The sequence below is a fragment of the Hypanus sabinus genome, chromosome 7, assembly GCF_030144855.1.
Source record: "Hypanus sabinus isolate sHypSab1 chromosome 7, sHypSab1.hap1, whole genome shotgun sequence".
Lineage (NCBI taxonomy): Eukaryota > Metazoa > Chordata > Chondrichthyes > Myliobatiformes > Dasyatidae > Hypanus > Hypanus sabinus.
The window spans coordinates 83,467,173-83,484,833 of NC_082712.1; the positions used below are offsets into that span (position 1 = coordinate 83,467,173).

The following is a 17,661-nucleotide window of genomic DNA, read 5'->3' on the forward strand; positions in this document are numbered from 1 at the left end:
ATTGGTTCTCTCAAACTATGTTATGTTTAAATTTAGAAAAAATTAGAAGTGGTACTTTTGAGACTTCTATTAAATTTGAAAAGTTATGGAGACCATTTATTCAACATTTTCATATGATGTAATATGACCCTGTGCCAAGTTCATTTGATTTCCCAGCTTTTAGCTTATGTATGTTGAGAGGACCGGAAGTGACGGCATTGATGAATACTTATTTTTGTGAGATATTATAAACAGCCCGTTTTTTTTTCCCTTCTCTTTTGTTTTTTTTTCTTTTATATTACTTATTAGTTATAGTTATTAGATTAGATTAGCTAGTTCTGCATTATATAAATTTTTTTTTGTTTTTTTTCTTTCTTTTTTCTGTTTTTTTTATATTATACATTATGAAATATTTAGATTTACTATGTCCATACATATATCTTATGGCTGATGTCTTGGTAAACTCATTTATATTGTAACTATTATGTATGTTTTTTTTTCATATGTAATGGAATGTGTATGTTGGTAATTTCTTTATCAATATATCATCTGTATTCTGTCCATATTACTAATATTAATAAAAAGATTTAGAAAGAAAGAAAGAAAAGAGAATGATGAGCACAGAAAGATGATTTATTAACCCGTTTAAGAATTTTATTCCATCTATCATCAGAAATCTGACAATTTAGGTCATCCTCCCAAGCTTTTTTTATTTTATCTAAAAAGTCTTGTCTAGAATCAATCAACAAGTTATAGATACCGGTAATAGAACCATTAACAAAAGGTTTTAAATTTAAACGATCGTCCAGTAAAGTTTTATCAGGACCTATAGGAAAAGTAGCTAATTGGAAACGTAAGAAATCTCTAATTTGAAGGTATCTGTAAAAATGTGTTTTTGGGAGTGCAAATTTATTTGACAATTGGTCAAATGAAGCAAGAGATCCTGAGATAAACAGGTCCCAAAAACACTTAATACCTAGTTCATCCCAATCCTTAAAGACTTTGTCAGTCATGGAAGGGATTAAAAAAAATTAAGGAGAATGGGAGATGATAATGAAAAATTCGCTAAACCAAAAAATTTTCTAAATTAAGACCAGATCTTTAAAGTTTGCTTAACAATTATGTTATCTGTTGTTTTATTTGCTGAAAAAGAAGAGTATGATCCAAGAAGAGAGACAATAGAGGAATTTTTTACAGAATTAACTTCTAAGGAGACCCATGATGGGCAATCTTTACGATAAATATAATATGACCAAAAAGTAATATTCCTTATATTGGCAGCCCAATAGTAAAACCTAAAATTGGGTAGGGCTAATCCACCCATCTCTTTATTTCTTTGTAGATAAACTTCACTTAAATGAGCTTGTTTGTTATTCCAAATATAAGATGTTAAAATTGAATCTAAAGAATCAAAGTAGGTCTTAGGAATAAAAATAGGTAGTGTGTGGTTATTAATTGTTTTTTGTAGACTGGGCCTTGTGTCTAGTCCATGCCTGCAGAAACACAGATGTTCTACATAGACAGGACCTCGCTCGTGGATCACATCCATAGATATCCGGATGTTCAGTGTAGGCTGGCCTTCAGTGAGTGAGGTTCAAGGGTCCAGATTGGGTCTTGAACCGGCCACGTTGTAATTTAGTGAGCCACTTGCCCACTTGCTTGTAGCTTGAGGCCTGGTCTTGTTTTGTAACATGTTTCTATGCCTGTCTCCCTCCCCCCCCCCCCCCCCCCAACAGCTGAACGACGGGCAATTCACCCCCATCCAGCTTGTGGGCATGCTGCGGGGAATCGCCTCGGGAATGAAATACCTGTCAGATATGAGTTACGTGCACCGAGACCTGGCCGCCCGCAACATTCTGGTTAACAGCAACTTGGTGTGTAAGGTGTCTGACTTCGGCCTGTCCCGCTTCCTGGAGGAGAACTCCTCGGACCCGACCTACACCAGCTCCCTGGTAAGGCTCTTGTTCCCCGCCCCCATCTCCCTGTGGTCTACTTCCCCTCCCGTTACCCTTACTGACTTCTCCCCACCATCCCGACTGCCATCCTACCTCTCCAACCCTCCCTGCTTCAATTCATCTCCTCTCCCAGTCTCTCCCTCCTATCTCCCTCCCTCCCCCACCCCGTACCTCCTGCCAATTACCCCCCTTCCTCCCTGTCATATGTCTCCACCCTTCTCCCTATTTTTCATCCCACCCTCCCCCAACCATTGACCTCTCTGCCTCTCGTGGGACATTCCTGGTGTGTTGGGTAGAGTGTTAAGAGAGTTACCAAAGTGAGCACCCCTCTCAGGCCCTGATTTTCAAATTATACCCCAACGGCCAGGTGCAGGGACAGAACGTTGCCTTGCAGAGTTTGCTGACCGCCCAACTCTGTGTGGGATTGTGAAGAAGCAGGTCTAACTCGGGTTTATCATCAAGTGCACAATACAATGAGGAACTTGCTCGCAGCAGCATTACAAACTCCCTACGTACAGAGAGCGCAGAACATAATCTATGTACAATTTATGTACGACTTAAGCAAGGGAGTGGGGGGACAGTAAAATAAAATATCTGTAAAACAAGAAGCCATGACAAAAACAGATTCGGAAACAAGTCCATGGCAGTGCCATGTGTTCTGTTGCTAAGGTAGGGACAGCGTTGTGCATCTCAGTCAAGAACTTGACAAAACTAGCTGTTTTCTGAGCCTAGTGGTGTGGGACTTCAGGCTTCTGTACCTCCTGCCTGAGAAGTTGTGGGGACCTTTGAAAGATGCCACCTTCTTGAAGCAGTGCCTCCTCTAGGGGCTGTCAGTAGTGGGTAGGGCTTTGCCCGCGATGGACCTGGCTGTGTCCACTCCTCTCTACAGGCTCTTGGGTTCCTGTGCATTGGATTTAATGCAACTGGTCAGATACTTTCCACAGTGCAACTGTAGAAGTTTGTTGGTGTAATGGGTAACTTGCCAAATGTCCTAAGCTTCTAAGAAACTAGAGGCACTGACGTTGCTTCATTGTGACTTAAATACTGTGCAAAAGTCTTGGGCGTATGGATACAGCCAGGGTGCCTAAGACTTCTGCACAGCACTGTATTTGACAGTGTAAAGTGGAGAGCGAGTTTGTAAATCTGCTATATGTTGGGAATGGTGAGGGTGGAGTGCTGGGAGAGGAGTGTGAGACAGATGTCGGAGGAGTGCCGGGGCAGTTGGGGTGGGGGGGGGGGGTGACGCAGGGGACCTTGATGTACCTGGCAAGGTCATTTGATTCCAAACAATTGGTTTATTACAAATAAGCTCTTCTCAGGCTTCCAGTCGGATATAGGTGTAGCCCCCTGGTAAGCCATTTTATTAGCCTTAGTAGTAACGTAGAAGAAGGAACCCCTTACATAGGTATCAATTATAACTGATGTTTCGATGACAGACTCTGCCATCTTCTTCAGGGATGATGTCTGGGCATGTCTAGGCCGGTGGTATTTATACGCCCAGCCTAGCTTTCTGCTCTCCCACCTTGTTCACAATCGAATAAGCTGTAACTTGAGCTTGCTCATAGGTTTGTGGATGATATGAATCCCGCATTACTTCAGGATCATGGCGATCCTTCCAGAAGCTGTGGATATATTGGGAAGGCAGGCGGTAGTGACAGGCTCCTCCTCTTGTTAAGCTTCCTGGTTTCTTTGTCAGCCCTTTTGATTTCCTTCTCCTTGTTGCCATTCTGTAGGAACATCGTGTATTATCGTCTTATATCCTCAGGGAGACTCTCTGGGTCCAAAATAGTTTTCTCACAGTTAATCAAAGTAGAAAAAAAGTAGCAAGCTGAAGTCACAGCTTAGGTGCGTCAAAGATGGCCTGGAACTCAGGTTGGCTGGCCTTTACACGATTCCTTGTGAATATGGAGCAGCGTACATCGGCCAGATGAAACGCACGGTGGAAACCCGCATCGAGGAGCACAGGAGGTGAATCTGTTCGGGTTACCCAGAGAAATCGCCGGTAGCAGAACACTGCATTCACAGTGGCCATAGGATTGACTTTGACAGCACAAAACTACTGTGCAGGGCCCAGTGGTTTTTGGGATCAATTGGTGAAGTAAGCCATTGAAATAGCACGAGAGAAAAGGAATTTTCACAAAGGCAAAAGTCTTACTCTAAGTAAGGATTGGAATTCGATTGTAAACAAGGTGGGAGAGCAGAAACCTGATTGGTTAGTTCTCATCCAATCAGGAGGGATGGACTATAGGGGTATAAATACCACTGGACTAGATGTGCCCAGACATCATTCCTGATGAAGGTGACAGAGTTTGTCATTGAAATGTTAGTTATAATTGAGACCCGAACCCGGCTGAAAGCCAGAGGGAAGTTTATTTGTCATTTACGCCAGGAAAGCACTAGATCCTTTTTCAATTGGCTATTGGTCATTGCAGAAAGTCCCTCTGGTGCTTTTCACTCCCCTCCCCTTTTCCCAACCATGATTCTCCTCTCCCTGCCCTCTTCCCACTCTCAGTTCTCAATAGAGACCCATATCAGAATCACACATCATGAAATTAGTTTTTTTATTTGCAGAAGCAGTATAGTGTAATACATAAAATTACTACAGTACTGTGCAAAAGTCTTGGGCACCCTAGCTACATATGTGCATCTAGAATTTTTGCACGGCACTATACTTCTATATGTTGGGCCTAAGACAGAATGTTCAAGGTGTTAGTGCCTTGGAATTTGGATTTCCTGCTGAGGACGTTGAATCTTCGACCTCTTCCCTGCAGAACTGTGGGGCTAGACGGGTGGAAGTGGTTGCAAGAGAAGGGCGTTTAATGTTTGAAATATTGAAGGAGAAGAGCGACTAGGAACTGCCACCAAAGGTGAAACCTTGGGCAGCTGAGCCATGTAATGGTGGGGCAGGCTTGAGAAGCTGAGTTGCCTACTCCTGCCCTTATTACCTCATGTCTTAGACAAGCTGCCTGAGCGGGCAAGTATGTGGCAGGTACAGTTTAAGGTGGAGATCAGCAATTTGTCGGGGAGACAGAATGGCAGTTTATTATGGCATAAGGTTGGATTAGGAAACCTGGTGCCCAGTCTCTCAGAGCAAGCATACCAATATAGCAAGCAGTTAAGAAGCAGAAGATATATTGGCCCTCAATACAAGAGTCTTTAAGTTACAGGAGCAAGAATTTTCCCTTTCTCATCGCATTTCCTTGATGTACTGATGTGATAGGGTGGTAGTGTGGAGATATGTCTCCACCAATGAAGGTATAAGGTACTCCTTCCCTCTGCTAGCCTGCAGGTCAACTTGGGAAAGGTGTAACACCTGCTTAGCTTGCCCCCCCCCCCCCCCCCCCCAGTCACGGTCACGTGAAGCCATGGGAGCAGATGGTGGATGGTCGAATGAGCACAACACAACTCCTGGTTATGTGATCACTAACGCCAGGCAGACAATCTCTGAAGAGTTTTGATCATGGTTGGGGTCAACCCAGAAGAGGGCAGTGATAAGCCACTTCTGCTGGAAAAATTAGCCAAGAACAATCATGGTCATGGAAAGACTGTGATCAGCCAGGTCATGGCACATGACGATGACGTGTGTGATGATAGGATCTGTATGGATGGTAAGCAAAGCCACATTTCTCCACTGTAGCTCAATCAACCAATTCCAATTTCAAGGATGTCTGGCTGCAATTAGACAGAGCCTTGACATGACCGTATCTGGAGCACTTTAGTGCAGATTTAATCTCATCACTCAGGGAGTGACGCACTTTCCGTGGAAGAGGCATAGTGAAGATTCACCACACTGCTTCCTGAACTCAGAGCCTGATGTGCCAGGCATAGGAGCAGAAAGAGGAGGTTTGGCCCATCAAGTCTTTACCTAATTTGACAACAGCTGATTTATTATCCCTCTCAACCCCATTCTCATGTCTTCTCCTACATAACCTTTGATACCCTTATCAATCAGGAACCTATCAGTCTTCACCAATTGGCCTTTTAACAGCCCTTTGTAGCAGTGAATTTCACAGATCTGCCACCCTCCAAAAAAAATCCCTTCTCATCTTTGTTCTAAAGGGACATCCTTTTATTGTGAGGCTATGCCTTTGGATCTGAGACTTTCCCACTACTGGAAACAACCTCTCCAGGTTCACTCAATCCAGACCTTTCAATGTTCATTAGATTTCAAAGAGAACCCTCTCATTCTTCTAAACTTCAGCAAGTACAGACTCATTGATGTCAAATGTTAACCCTTCCATCCCCACGATTATTTTTGTAAACCTCTTCTGGACCCTGTCCAATGCCAGCATGTTCTTCCTCAGATATGAGGCTCAACATTGCTCACAGTACTCCAGGTGTGGTCTGACCAATGCCTTATAAAGCCTCAGCATTACATCCTTATTTTTATATTCCAGTCCTCTTGAAAGGAAATTCATTTTCCTTCCTAACTATCAACACAACCTACAAGGTAACCTTTCGGGAGTCCTACACAAGTACTCCCAAATCCCTTTGCACCTCCAATTCTCTTTCCGTTTAGAAAATAGTTGCACCTTTGCTCTTAATCCCAAAGAGAATAATTGCACCATTTCCTATCCTATATTCCATCTGCCACTCCTTTCTCCCAACCTGTCCAAGTCCTTCTGAAGACTTCCTGCTTCCTTAATGCTACTTGTCCCTCCACCGATCTGCAGGCTTGGTCACAAAGCCATCAATTTCCATAATCCAGATCATTAAAGTACAACGTGCGGGATTGGAGTAACCACGTCCATGTTTGCTGAGGTTTAGAAGAATGAGAAGCAGATCTCGTGAAAGGGTACGGAATTCTGTCTGGATCGGACAGACAGGGTGTGTGGGACAGTGTTTCCCTCAGGTGGGAGATCTAGAACCAGGAGTCACAGGTCCAAGATCTAGGATAAGGCACGTAGGATGAGGATTAGCAGAAATTTTCTCACTCCGAGGTGGGTGACCCCGTGGAAGCCAAGACCTCTTTGGGCTGTTTGGCATGGGTGAACCTACCAAGAGCCAGAGCATAAAGCCCTGACTCCAGCCAACATCGCTCTCTGGGTCACTGAGGCACGCAAGCCTCCAGACCCTACAATGAGGTTGTGGTCCTCTTGGAGGAGTAATAAATAAGCAATAAATATCGAGAAGATGAGATGAAGAATTCTTAAGAGTGAGTCCATAGGTTGTGGGACATTTCAGTGATGGGGCGAGTGAAACTGAGTGAAGAAGATTGAAAAGAAATATTTAGGAGATCTTACAGTGAATGGTACAGACTTTGGGAATGTTGTAGAATATTAGTTAAGATGGAAATCTTGGTCAGCAAAGACTAGACAATTTGTTCATGGAAGATGTGTGGGGATGGAGTGGGAGCATGATATTGAGGGTCAACGGGGATAGTATGGAATGAGGGATGAACCTCTTCCTACTCTTCCCATGTTTCGCCATCCTCCTCTTCCCTTCACCTGGACTGACCACTTCCCCTCTTGGCCACAGGGCGGAAAGATTCCGATCCGCTGGACGGCCCCTGAAGCTATCGCCTTCCGCAAGTTCACCACGGCGAGCGACGTGTGGAGTTACGGCATTGTCATGTGGGAGGTGATGTCGTTTGGAGAGAGACCCTACTGGGACATGTCCAATCAGGACGTAAGTACTGCCATACCATGCATTTGAGCAGTCTGGGACAATTCCCGATTCAGCTTCCAGAGCTGTTAATGAGGAATGTTGCACCCAGACTATGCTCTGTCATAGAATCACAGAAAGCAGCCATTCGGCCCACTGAGTCCATGCTGACCATCAGCCACATTAACACTCATCAGATCTTATTTTCCCCACATTCCCATAGACTCCCCCCAGATTTCACTCCTCACCCGCATGCTGCAGGGAGGGGGGCAGCTACCCCAACGACCCAACATACCATTGTCTTACGGGAGGAAAACGGTGCACCTGGGGCAGAAACCCAAGCAAACTCGATGCATGGAGACACACGGGCAGAGATGGTGACGCACAGAGGCAGAGAGAGAGAGAGAGAGAGAGAGACGCACACAGTGAGACATGCACATGCATGTGGATATGCACGTAGGAACACATACAGGCACACATGCGCAAGTGCGCAGTGCACATTCTCACACGTATGCAGGCGGACACGCGCAGCGCTGGACTTGGCCCCTGGGAGCTGTGAGTCAGTGGCTCTACCCACTTTGCCACTGTGCTGCTCACGGTTTACTCCAAGAGGAGAAAACAATCGCAGTGGTGGTCACAAAAACGAGGGAATTGTGGTTAAAAACCTGCCTGTTCCACTAATGCCCGTGAAAGAAACAGAATTTGCTATCCTTGCTGGCTGGGTATAGATGCTGGCTGAAGCCCTGTCTGAAATACCTCCGAGCAGGGGTCACCAACCTTTCTTGCACCGCGGACTGGTTTGATACAGTATTGACAATATTCTTGCGGACCGGCCGACCGAGGGGGTGGTGTTAATCGTGATTGGAATATAGGTGATAGGTCAACTATAAGTCACTTATAAGTGGCTAATACACTCAATTTCGCTTCAAAAAGGGTTTATCTAATGAATTTAATATTAAACACACAGCACATATTTTCCTCACATGGACATAATGATAAGTCAATTATAACTCACTCATTAGTCAATAGCATCATAACATTTTAAGCAACATTTGGATATTAAACACACAGCGTATATTTCCCTCGTATGAACATATAAAATCATTGCAACACACCAGTGAGAGGACACGGTAAGGGCCGGAGGTCCCCGTACCAGTGCTGCGACGGTCACAGTCCGGAGAGAGCGACCGACCGAGCGAGGGGTGCGACAGGGCGCGTGCCCGCCCGCTCCTTGTAGCAACTATCGGCCGACAAAAGTTTGGCTGGAGAGATGACTTTCAGTAGATCACAGCGAGGTAGCTGCTCTGTTACTTACAAAACCCTGAGCCCGAATTAGGTTGCCTGTGAATATTTTAGCACCGGGTTCCCCACGAACATTAGGAGTGGTAAACAGGTTTAGAGGCGGCGCCCATCTGTCCGCGTTCCGGGCCGGTAGCAACGGCACTTCCCGCCGGCTGTTACCCCAGGCCAACCAGTGATCCCTGGCGCGAGGGTATCAGTACGTTTAGGCGACTGATGGCTTTGCGTGGGTCCCTGGGCGTGACGGGGAATGAGGAAAGGTGCAGCTGACTCATATTGTTTCCTCGCGGCCCGGTGGTTGGGGACCACTGCCTCAGAGGAGTGGTCATTGACATCCAGGGATGTGAACTCGGGTGGTAGATACGTGGAGAGGGGCAGGCACCAAGAGACTGGTGTGAGGGGAGGGGTGTCTGCGGGAACGGGGTCTGCATAGTCACCGCTGTCGCTCCCTTTCTGCAGGTGATCAACGCCATCGAGCAGGACTACCGGCTGCCGCCACCCACGGACTGCCCCGCCTCCCTGCACCAGCTGATGCTGGACTGCTGGCAGAAGGACCGCAACACCAGGCCGCGCTTCATTCAGATCGTCAGTGCCCTGGACAAGCTCATCCGCAACCCCGCCAGCCTGAAGATCGTGACCCGGGAGTTAGGAACGTGAGTCCGGCCTTTCTGCAACCCCCTGTACCGCGGCAGGCTCGTCAGACTGTCTGAAGTAGTCCCGCTTCCCCACGGGCCGATCAATACTAACGGACTTGCCTCAGCATGTTCCACATACGACAACTTTTGGGCAGAAAAGTTTCCTCCCATTAAAGAGGAGGGGGTTAAATGTGTGAACTTGAGGGCGAATCTGGGAAAGGAAAGGAGTTGAGGTTTAGGGGCTTAGTCAGAAAGAGTGATGGGGCTAGGTTGAAGGGGCCGATTGCCCGACATTTCTTAAAACAATGCAGCTCAGCAGAGCCTCATCAGTCCATAAAGTAGTGCTGACCTTTTATTGAGATATAGTGTGGAAGAAGTCAGTGCAGCCCCCCCCCAACAATTCCCCGATTTAACCCTCGCCCTGATCACAGGACAGTTTGCAATGACCAGTTAACCTACTGGCCACTATGTCTTTGGACTGTGGGAGGAAACTGGAGCACCCGGAGGAAACCCACGTGGTCACAGGGAGAACATGCAAACCTTACAGGGCAACAGCGGGAATTGGATCCAGTACTGTACCACCACACTACAGTCTAATGCCTCCATTTTTCTTTCATCTCTATGTGTATGTGGGATGGCATAGTAGTGTAGTGGTTAGCACAACGCTTTACCGTACCAGTGACCCGGGTTCAATTCCTGCCGCTGCCTGTAAGGAGTTTGTACGTTCTCCCCATGACCATGTGGGTTTCCTCCACCTCCAGTTTCCTCCCACAGTCCAAAGGTAAATGGTCCTGTGTTTAGAGTAGGGTTATATCAGTGGTTTGCTGGCTGGAATGACCCAAAGGGCCTTTTCTATGCTGAATCAATTTGGGAATACAGGTCCATAATTCATTGAAAGTGGCGTCGCAGGTGGATAGGGTCGTAAAGAAAACTTTTGGCCTTCATAAATCAAAGTATTGAGCACAGAAGATGGGATTTTATGTTGAAGTTGTTTTCCCAACTCTGTCCCACTGCACTCCTCAATGCCCCACCGCTCCCTGTGTTTTCCTAACTCTGTCCCACTCCACTCCTCGATGTGCCACCGCTCCCTGTGTGTTTTCCTAACTCTGTCCCACTCCACTCCTCGATGTGCCACCGCTCCCTGTGTGTTTTCCTAACTCTGTCCCACTCCACTCCTCGATGTGCCACCGCTCCCTGTGTGTTTTCCTAACTCTGTCCCACTCCACTCCTCAATGCCCCACCGCTCCCTGTGTGTTTTCCTAACTCTGTCCCACTGCACTCCTCGATGCCCCACCACTTCCTGTGTGTTTTCCTAACTCTGTCCCACTCCACTCCTCGATGCGCCACTGCTCCCTGTGTGTTTTCCTAACTCTGTCCCACTGCACTCCTCGATGCCCCACTGCTCCCTGTGTGTCTTCCTAACTCTGTCCCACTGCACTCCTCGATGCCCCACTGCTCCCTGTGTGTCTTCCTAACTCTGTCCCACTGCACTCCTCGATGCCCCACTGCTCCCTGTGTTTTCCTAACTCTGTCCCACTGCACTCCTCGATGCCCCACTGCTCCCTGTGTGTCTTCCTAACTCTGTCCCACTGCACTCCTCGATGCCCCACTGCTCCCTGTGTGTTTTCCTAACTCTGTCCCACTCCACTCCTCGATGCCCCACCGCTCCCTGTGTGTTTTCCTAACTCTGTCCCACTCCACTCCTCAATGCCCCACCGCTCCCTGTGTGTTTTCCTAACTCTGTCCCACTCCACTCCTCGATGCGCCACCGCTCCCTGTGTTTTCCTAACTCTGTCCCACTGCACTCCTCGATGCCCCACCGCTCCCTGTGTGTTTACCTAACTCTGTCCCACTGCACTCCTCGATGCCCCACCGCTCCCTGTGTGTTTTCCTAACTCTGTCCCACTGCACTCCTCGATGCCCCCCCGCTCCCTGTGTGTTTTCCTAACTCTGTCCCACTGCACTCCTCGATGCCCCACTGCTCCCTGTGTGTTTTCCTAACTCTGTCCCACTGCACTCCTCGATGCCCCACCGCTCCCTGTGTGTTTTCCTAACTCTGTCCCACTGCACTCCTCGATGCCCCCCCGCTCCCTGTGTGTTTTCCTAACTCTGTCCCACTGCACTCCTCGATGCCCCACTGCTCCCTGTGTGTTTTCCTAACTCTGTCCCACTCCACTCCTCGATGCCCCACTGCTCCCTGTGTGTTTTCCTAACTCTGTTCAGTATGTAAGGCTGGTCCTAATGAAGTGCAGCACTTGAAGCGTTAAATTCCCCCTTCCGTTTTCCAGCTGGTGCAGATCCCTCTGCATGCTTTGGTAGTCTTCCTCGCTGTCCACTGCACTCCCAATCTTGATGTCATTGGCAAATTTGATCCCATCAACCATCCAGATCGTTGATATAGATGACAAACTACAGAGGCCCCTGAGGCACTCCTCTAGTCGCAGGCCTCCAGTCAGAGAGGCAACTCTCTACTACCACTCCCTGGCTCCTCCCACAAAGCCAATGCTTGCAACTTTCTCCAGCTTTTTCTGATCCGGTGCAGTGCCCTGCCCCCTCCATACCAGCCACTGATGCAACCAGTTAGAATGCTCTCCCCCCGGTCTATCTGCAGAAAACTGTAGAGACTGTGGTGACACAATACGTCTCCTTGAATCAATGACAGCCCTGCCTCCAGGTTCTCAGTTCCCAGAGAGCTGAAGGAATTAATGAGGCTTTATGGCAACCTCCTCACAAGGTAGTTCCCCCCCCCCCCCACAAAGGAGGTTTGAGGCTTTTTTTCTTATAAATATAGATTAATTTCAACTTCTACATTACTGTAATGTACCACAAAAATGTTAGTGACAATAACAGTGACTAGCACAGATGAAACTAATTGTTCAGGTTTAATATCATCGGCATATGTGGTGAAATTTGTTGTTTTTGCGGAAGCTGTACACCACAATACATGATAGAGGGAAAATATGAATTACATTAAGTATATATATTAAATAGTTAAATAGGTAGTGCAGAGGAAATAGAAATTTTAAAAAAAAGTAGTGTGGTAGTGTTCATGGGTTCAATGTCCATTCAAAAATCCAATGATAGACGGGGAGAAGCTGATCCTGAATCGTTGAGTGTGTGTCTTCAGGCTTCTGTACCTCCTTCCTGATGGTAGCAATGTCCTGGGTGGTGGGGGTCATTAATGATGGATGCTGCCTTTTTAAAGCATCGCTCTTTCAAGATGTCCTGAATACTATGGAGGGTAGTGCCCTTGATAGAGCTGACTGAGTTTACAACTCTCTGCAGCTGATTTCCATCCTGTGCAGTAGTTGCACCCTCCCCCGTACCAGATGGTAGTGCAGCCAGTCAGAATGCTCTCCACGGTACATCTGTAGAAAATTGCTAGTGTTTCTGGAGACATACCAAATCTCCTCAAACCCCTAATGAAATGTAACTGCATTGATATGCAGGATCTAGGTTAGATCCTCAGAGATATTGACACGCTGGAACTTGAACTTGCTCACTCTCTCCACTCTTTGACCCTTCTACGAGGATTGATATGTTCCCTCGTCTTACCCTTTCTGAGGGCCACAATCAGTTCTTTGGTCTTACTGATGTTAAGTGCAAGGTGTTGCTATTACACCACTCAACCAGCTGGTATATCTTGCTCCTGTACGCCTTCTCATCTGCTCATCTAATATGATATGTGTCTCCCGTGGTGCCCAATGGTTCTAGGACACGGCCATGGATCCCATGGATACTGTGTTCTTTCCTCAGGGTTATCCACGCATGGACACCCCCCTCCCCCGGAATATTACCAGGCAGTCGGCCTGGGCAGAACCCTTCATTGCCCATCTCCAGGACTCACGGAGAGCTAACTTAGCCAGCCCCAGGACATCCTCCCCACTTGTTGCCCCCACCGTGGTACCGGATGACCAAATATGAAGAGGGTGGGGTTAAAATGCAACCATAAGGAAAGGAGCAACCCCCTCCGATAAGAGAATAGAGGCCGCAGCCTTGTGCACATTTCGATCCTCAACCAGCGTCAGAACCAAACGTTCTGGGTTATTGGCGATCGTGGGGTTGCCACGGTGGTGACTGAGGTGGATGATGCTGGCAGGGTGAGGGTGGTGCTGGGAAGCCGGCGTTTTCACCCCCCCCCCCCCCCCCTTTAATGCCACAGCTAGTAACTGACGCCACACTCTCTCCGCAGACTCTCCCAGCCACTGCTGGACCGGGGTAGTCCTCACTACACTGCCTTCTCCAGTGCCGGCGAGTGGCTGAGGGCCATAAAGATGGGCCGGTACGAGGAGAACTTTGTCAATGCTGGCTTCACGACCTTCGACCTCATTGCTCAGATCTCAGCAGAGTAGGTCACCTCTCGAGGGGGCTGGGGATGGGGAGGAGTGTGCTGGAAAGAGGGGAACCTGTTCTGGGGGAGGTATGGCTCAGTGGCTTGGGGAGAGTTGGGGTTATGTCAAGCCGTTCCCGACTCTCAGTGAGGCTGGATCAGAGGGGGCAGGAAGGAGGAGAAGAGGGAGGGGCAGTTGAGTGTGAGGGGGAGAGGGAGGGGATAAGAGGAAGGAGATGAAAAGGGAAGGGGGGGAGAGGATGGGATAGGGAAGGGGAGGAGAGGAGAAGAAAGAGAGGTGGAAAGGAGAGGGGAGGGAGCAAAACAGCATGTAGGAGAGAGGGGGTAAGTGGGGGAGAGAGGAGTAGAGTTGAAGAAAGGGGAATGGGAGGATGGGGAGGGGTAGGAGGGAGGGATGGGGAGAGAAGAGGGGAGGAGGATGGGGAGGGGTAGGAGGGAGTGATGGGGAGAGAAGAGGGGAAGAGGATGGGGAGGGGTAGGAGGGAGTGATGGGGAGAGAAGAGGGGATGAGGATGGGGAGGTGTAGGAGGGAGGGATGGGGAGAGAAAGGGAGGACGATAGTGTGGGGGGGAATGGGAGAGGACGATGGGGGAGGGGAGGAAGGCAGGAAAGGAGAGGAGGAGGGGTGTAGGATGATGGGGGGAGGAGAGGAGATGCCCGTATCACTGATGAAAGTTTGATTGCCCGCAGAGATCTACTGCGAATTGGAGTCACTCCAGCCGGACACCAGAAGAAGATTCTCTCCAGCATCCAGGCGATGTTGAAACAGACGAGGCCACCAGCCTCTGCCCACAACTGACTGCCGCGGGCACCGCTGAGGAGCAAGGGTGGAGGATGACTGAGGGGGTGAGTGGGACACTGCTTCTGCAGAGATGGGCGCTTCGGGTGCCCACTCTGCCGTGCAACCCCCTCCACCCTCCCCCTCTCCCCGTTGGCCGAGGATCTCCCGGACTTTTGGCCTTTATTGTTTGCACTTTGAGGTCTCGGCTTCACCTCACCATGAGCAGTCCCGGTTCCTGTGGCAACCGCTGAAACTCTTGGACCCGTCCGTGACCCTTCCCTGTTCCAGGAGGGGGGACTTTGGCCGAGCTGCTGGAGGAAGGATGAATTCTGAGACCCTCCCCACGTAGGCACAAAGATGTCCTGAGGAGGCCGGAGTGGGCACAGTTGCACGCAAGATGGAGAGACCAATTGGCCTGTTGTCTTCATATTGAAGATGAGCGAATTTAACTGCACCAGTGGACTCCCAGTTTCGGGATTGGCCTGGTTTCCCCAGTGGAGATAAGAGAAAACAACAGTTGAATATTAATATTACTGGCTGACACAGACTGGGCTCCACCTCACTTCCAAGCCTGGTCCTCTTTTGTACTTTTGTATTGTTTTATAATGTTTAATGTAACGATGTGGAAAGGGTGAGCGATGGACACAGTCAAATGATCCTCGTTCAAGACTCCAAGGCCTCCAAAATCCAGGGATAGGGTCAGATTTCCCTTTCATCACTTACCCGAGATGTCTTTTTCCCCTTTCCTGTCCTCCCTATTCTTCTCTGCCCACTTTGCCCTCCTCAAAATCGCCCTTCCCTCCCTCAAATTCACACTTCCCTCCGTCCTTCAATTCCTCCTTTCTTCCCTCACCTTTTTTCAGCAACCCCCATCTTCCCTCTGTCAAACCTCCTTCCCTCCCTCAGTACCCAATCTCTCCCTACCTTGTCTTCCTCCCTCAACGCCTCCTGTTCACCCCCATGCCAGCTTGTCGTCTTCTGGCAACTGGCCGCTCGACTCCTCTAACTCCCTGCCCGCAGCGGTGTGAAGCCCAGCCAGAGATGGAGAACTCTCACTGGGGTTAGAGTGGGGGGTGGGTGAGGGTGAGTGAGTGGGCATGCTTCCATCAGTAGGAGGGAGGAAGAGACAGCAGAGGGTGGTTGGGAGGGAGGGGATGTGAAGGAACTTCCAACAATATGCTTCACTCTCAGAACCTGGGGTCACTTGCACAGAACCTCTCCTGTTGTGGTGAGCACCACACCCCGCCAAACATCTGACCACCACCCAGGGGTGTCCGCTGTTGGGTGAGGTGACGCCCCTCCATCTCCTGGAGGTAGCGGTAGTTCACGTGGTGGGGATGTGGGGGCGGGTTGTTCCTTTGCTGGTTGGTCAGTTGAGGAGAGGTGTGAGAAGACCCCATGAGATTGACGAGGGGGTGGTGCTGAGGAGGTGTCAACAACCTCGGGAGGGGCAGGTTAAGATCTCCCTCAGAACCTGGCCTACATTGCCTTTTCTCTGTGTCTGGCATGACCCGCACCCTATCCACCACCTTATTCAAGATGGAGAGCTAGACCTGGAGCTGAGGGCTGCTCTTCCACTCTTATTCATGCCCCTGGATTACTCAGGAGTTTAGTAGTGAGAATCCTGCCAGGGATCGTACCCCAAGGGTAACAGTGACACCACCTCTTTGACATTAAACTTCTAAAGTTCATTTTAACTTCCTGTGTTGTGTCTGGTTTCCACTTCTTCCTGTCTTTTATTCTCAAAGCGAGTGACATAACTTGTCCTTTAGGTGTCAAAGGCGCAGGGCCGAGGGGAAGTGGGTGGTCTCGGGGGTTGAGGTGGAGCGTGTGGGGTGTGGGCAGAAGATTGGAGATGGTCATGCTCCCGATACCTTGGGTGAGATGGGAGCAAAGAAGGGAGGGTGAGAGAATGGACGAGGGAAAGAAGGGGGAGACGTTCGGCCTGGGGGTGACAAGGGGAGAGGGTCATCGTGGGGGGGGACAAGGGGAGAGGGTCATCGTGGGGGGGGACAAGGGGAGACGTTCGGCCTGGGGGTGACAAGGGGAGAGGGTCATCGTGGGGGGGGACAAGGGGAGAGGGTCATCGTGGGGGGGGGACAAGGGGAGAGGGTCATCGTGGGGGGGTGACAAGGGGAGAGGGTCAGGTGTGGGGGGGACAAGGGGAGAGGGTCAGTGTGGGGGGGGAGAGGGTCAGTGTGGGGGGGGACAAGGGGAGAGGGTCGGGGTGGGGAGGGACGAGGGGAAAGGGTTGGCATAGGGGTGACAAGGGGAGAGGGTTGGCCCGGGGGGGGACAAGGGAGGAGAGGGTCAGTGTGGGGGGGGAGAAGGGGGGAGAGGGTCAGTGTGGGGGGGGCAAGGGGAGAGGGTCGGGGTGGGGTGGGACGAGGGGAAAGGGTTGGCATAGGGGTGACAAGGGGAGAGGGTTGGCCTGGGGGGGGGGGTACAAGGGGAGAGGGTCAGTGTGGTGGGGACGAGAGGGTCGGCCTGGGGGGGGGATAGGGGGGGAATTCTGGGAGTAGCAAAAGAGATGGATGGGGAAATGAGGAAAAGGGGGGAGAGTTTGGGATGGAGGGGAAGGAGAGAGGGTGAATGACATGAGGGAGCTGGAGAAGAGGTTTGGGAGGGTTCAAGGGGAAGTGATAAGATGGTTGAGACCGGGTAAAGAGAGAAGGTGATTGGTGAGATGGAGAAGGAACGACCAAGGAGAGAATAGGAGGTGAGGAGAAAGTATTGGGAGTGGGGGGGTAGGTATTTGGGACACACCTCGGTCTACCCTGGTCTATGTGGAACAGAGAGGTGTTACTCTGACACCACAGGAGGGGTTCCTGTCGGCCTCTGGGTACAGTGGGTCTTGGGATGATGGCCCAAGCAGGCTTTGTCTAATGTACTGTCCCACACACAGTACCATCAGCGCCAGGGAGAGGGGCTCAGACTAGGGCATGGGCTTCAACCTCTGCCCTCTGCGCTGGTGAGCCGAGATAGGGAGAAGGAATGCGGAAGCTTAAATGTACAGGGAGGCTGGCGCTCGCTCTCTTGCTGTGTGTGTGAGTGAGT

General features: G+C 49.7%; 1 protein-coding gene across 1 annotated transcript in view; it reads left to right on the plus strand.

Annotated features, from left to right (window-relative positions):
* The window catches only part of LOC132396912 (ephrin type-B receptor 3-like), a 76,349-nt gene extending 60,043 nt beyond the window's left edge, over positions 1-16,306 (plus strand). The window contains exons 12-16 of the mRNA XM_059974998.1: positions 1,716-1,931; positions 7,413-7,562; positions 9,297-9,490; positions 13,665-13,820; positions 14,514-16,306. Coding sequence (XP_059830981.1) covers positions 1,716-1,931; positions 7,413-7,562; positions 9,297-9,490; positions 13,665-13,820; positions 14,514-14,622 — 825 coding nt within the window. The 3' untranslated portion in view covers positions 14,623-16,306. The remainder of the gene's footprint in view (positions 1-1,715; positions 1,932-7,412; positions 7,563-9,296; positions 9,491-13,664; positions 13,821-14,513) is intronic.
* Positions 16,307-17,661: the final 1,355 nt, after the last annotated feature.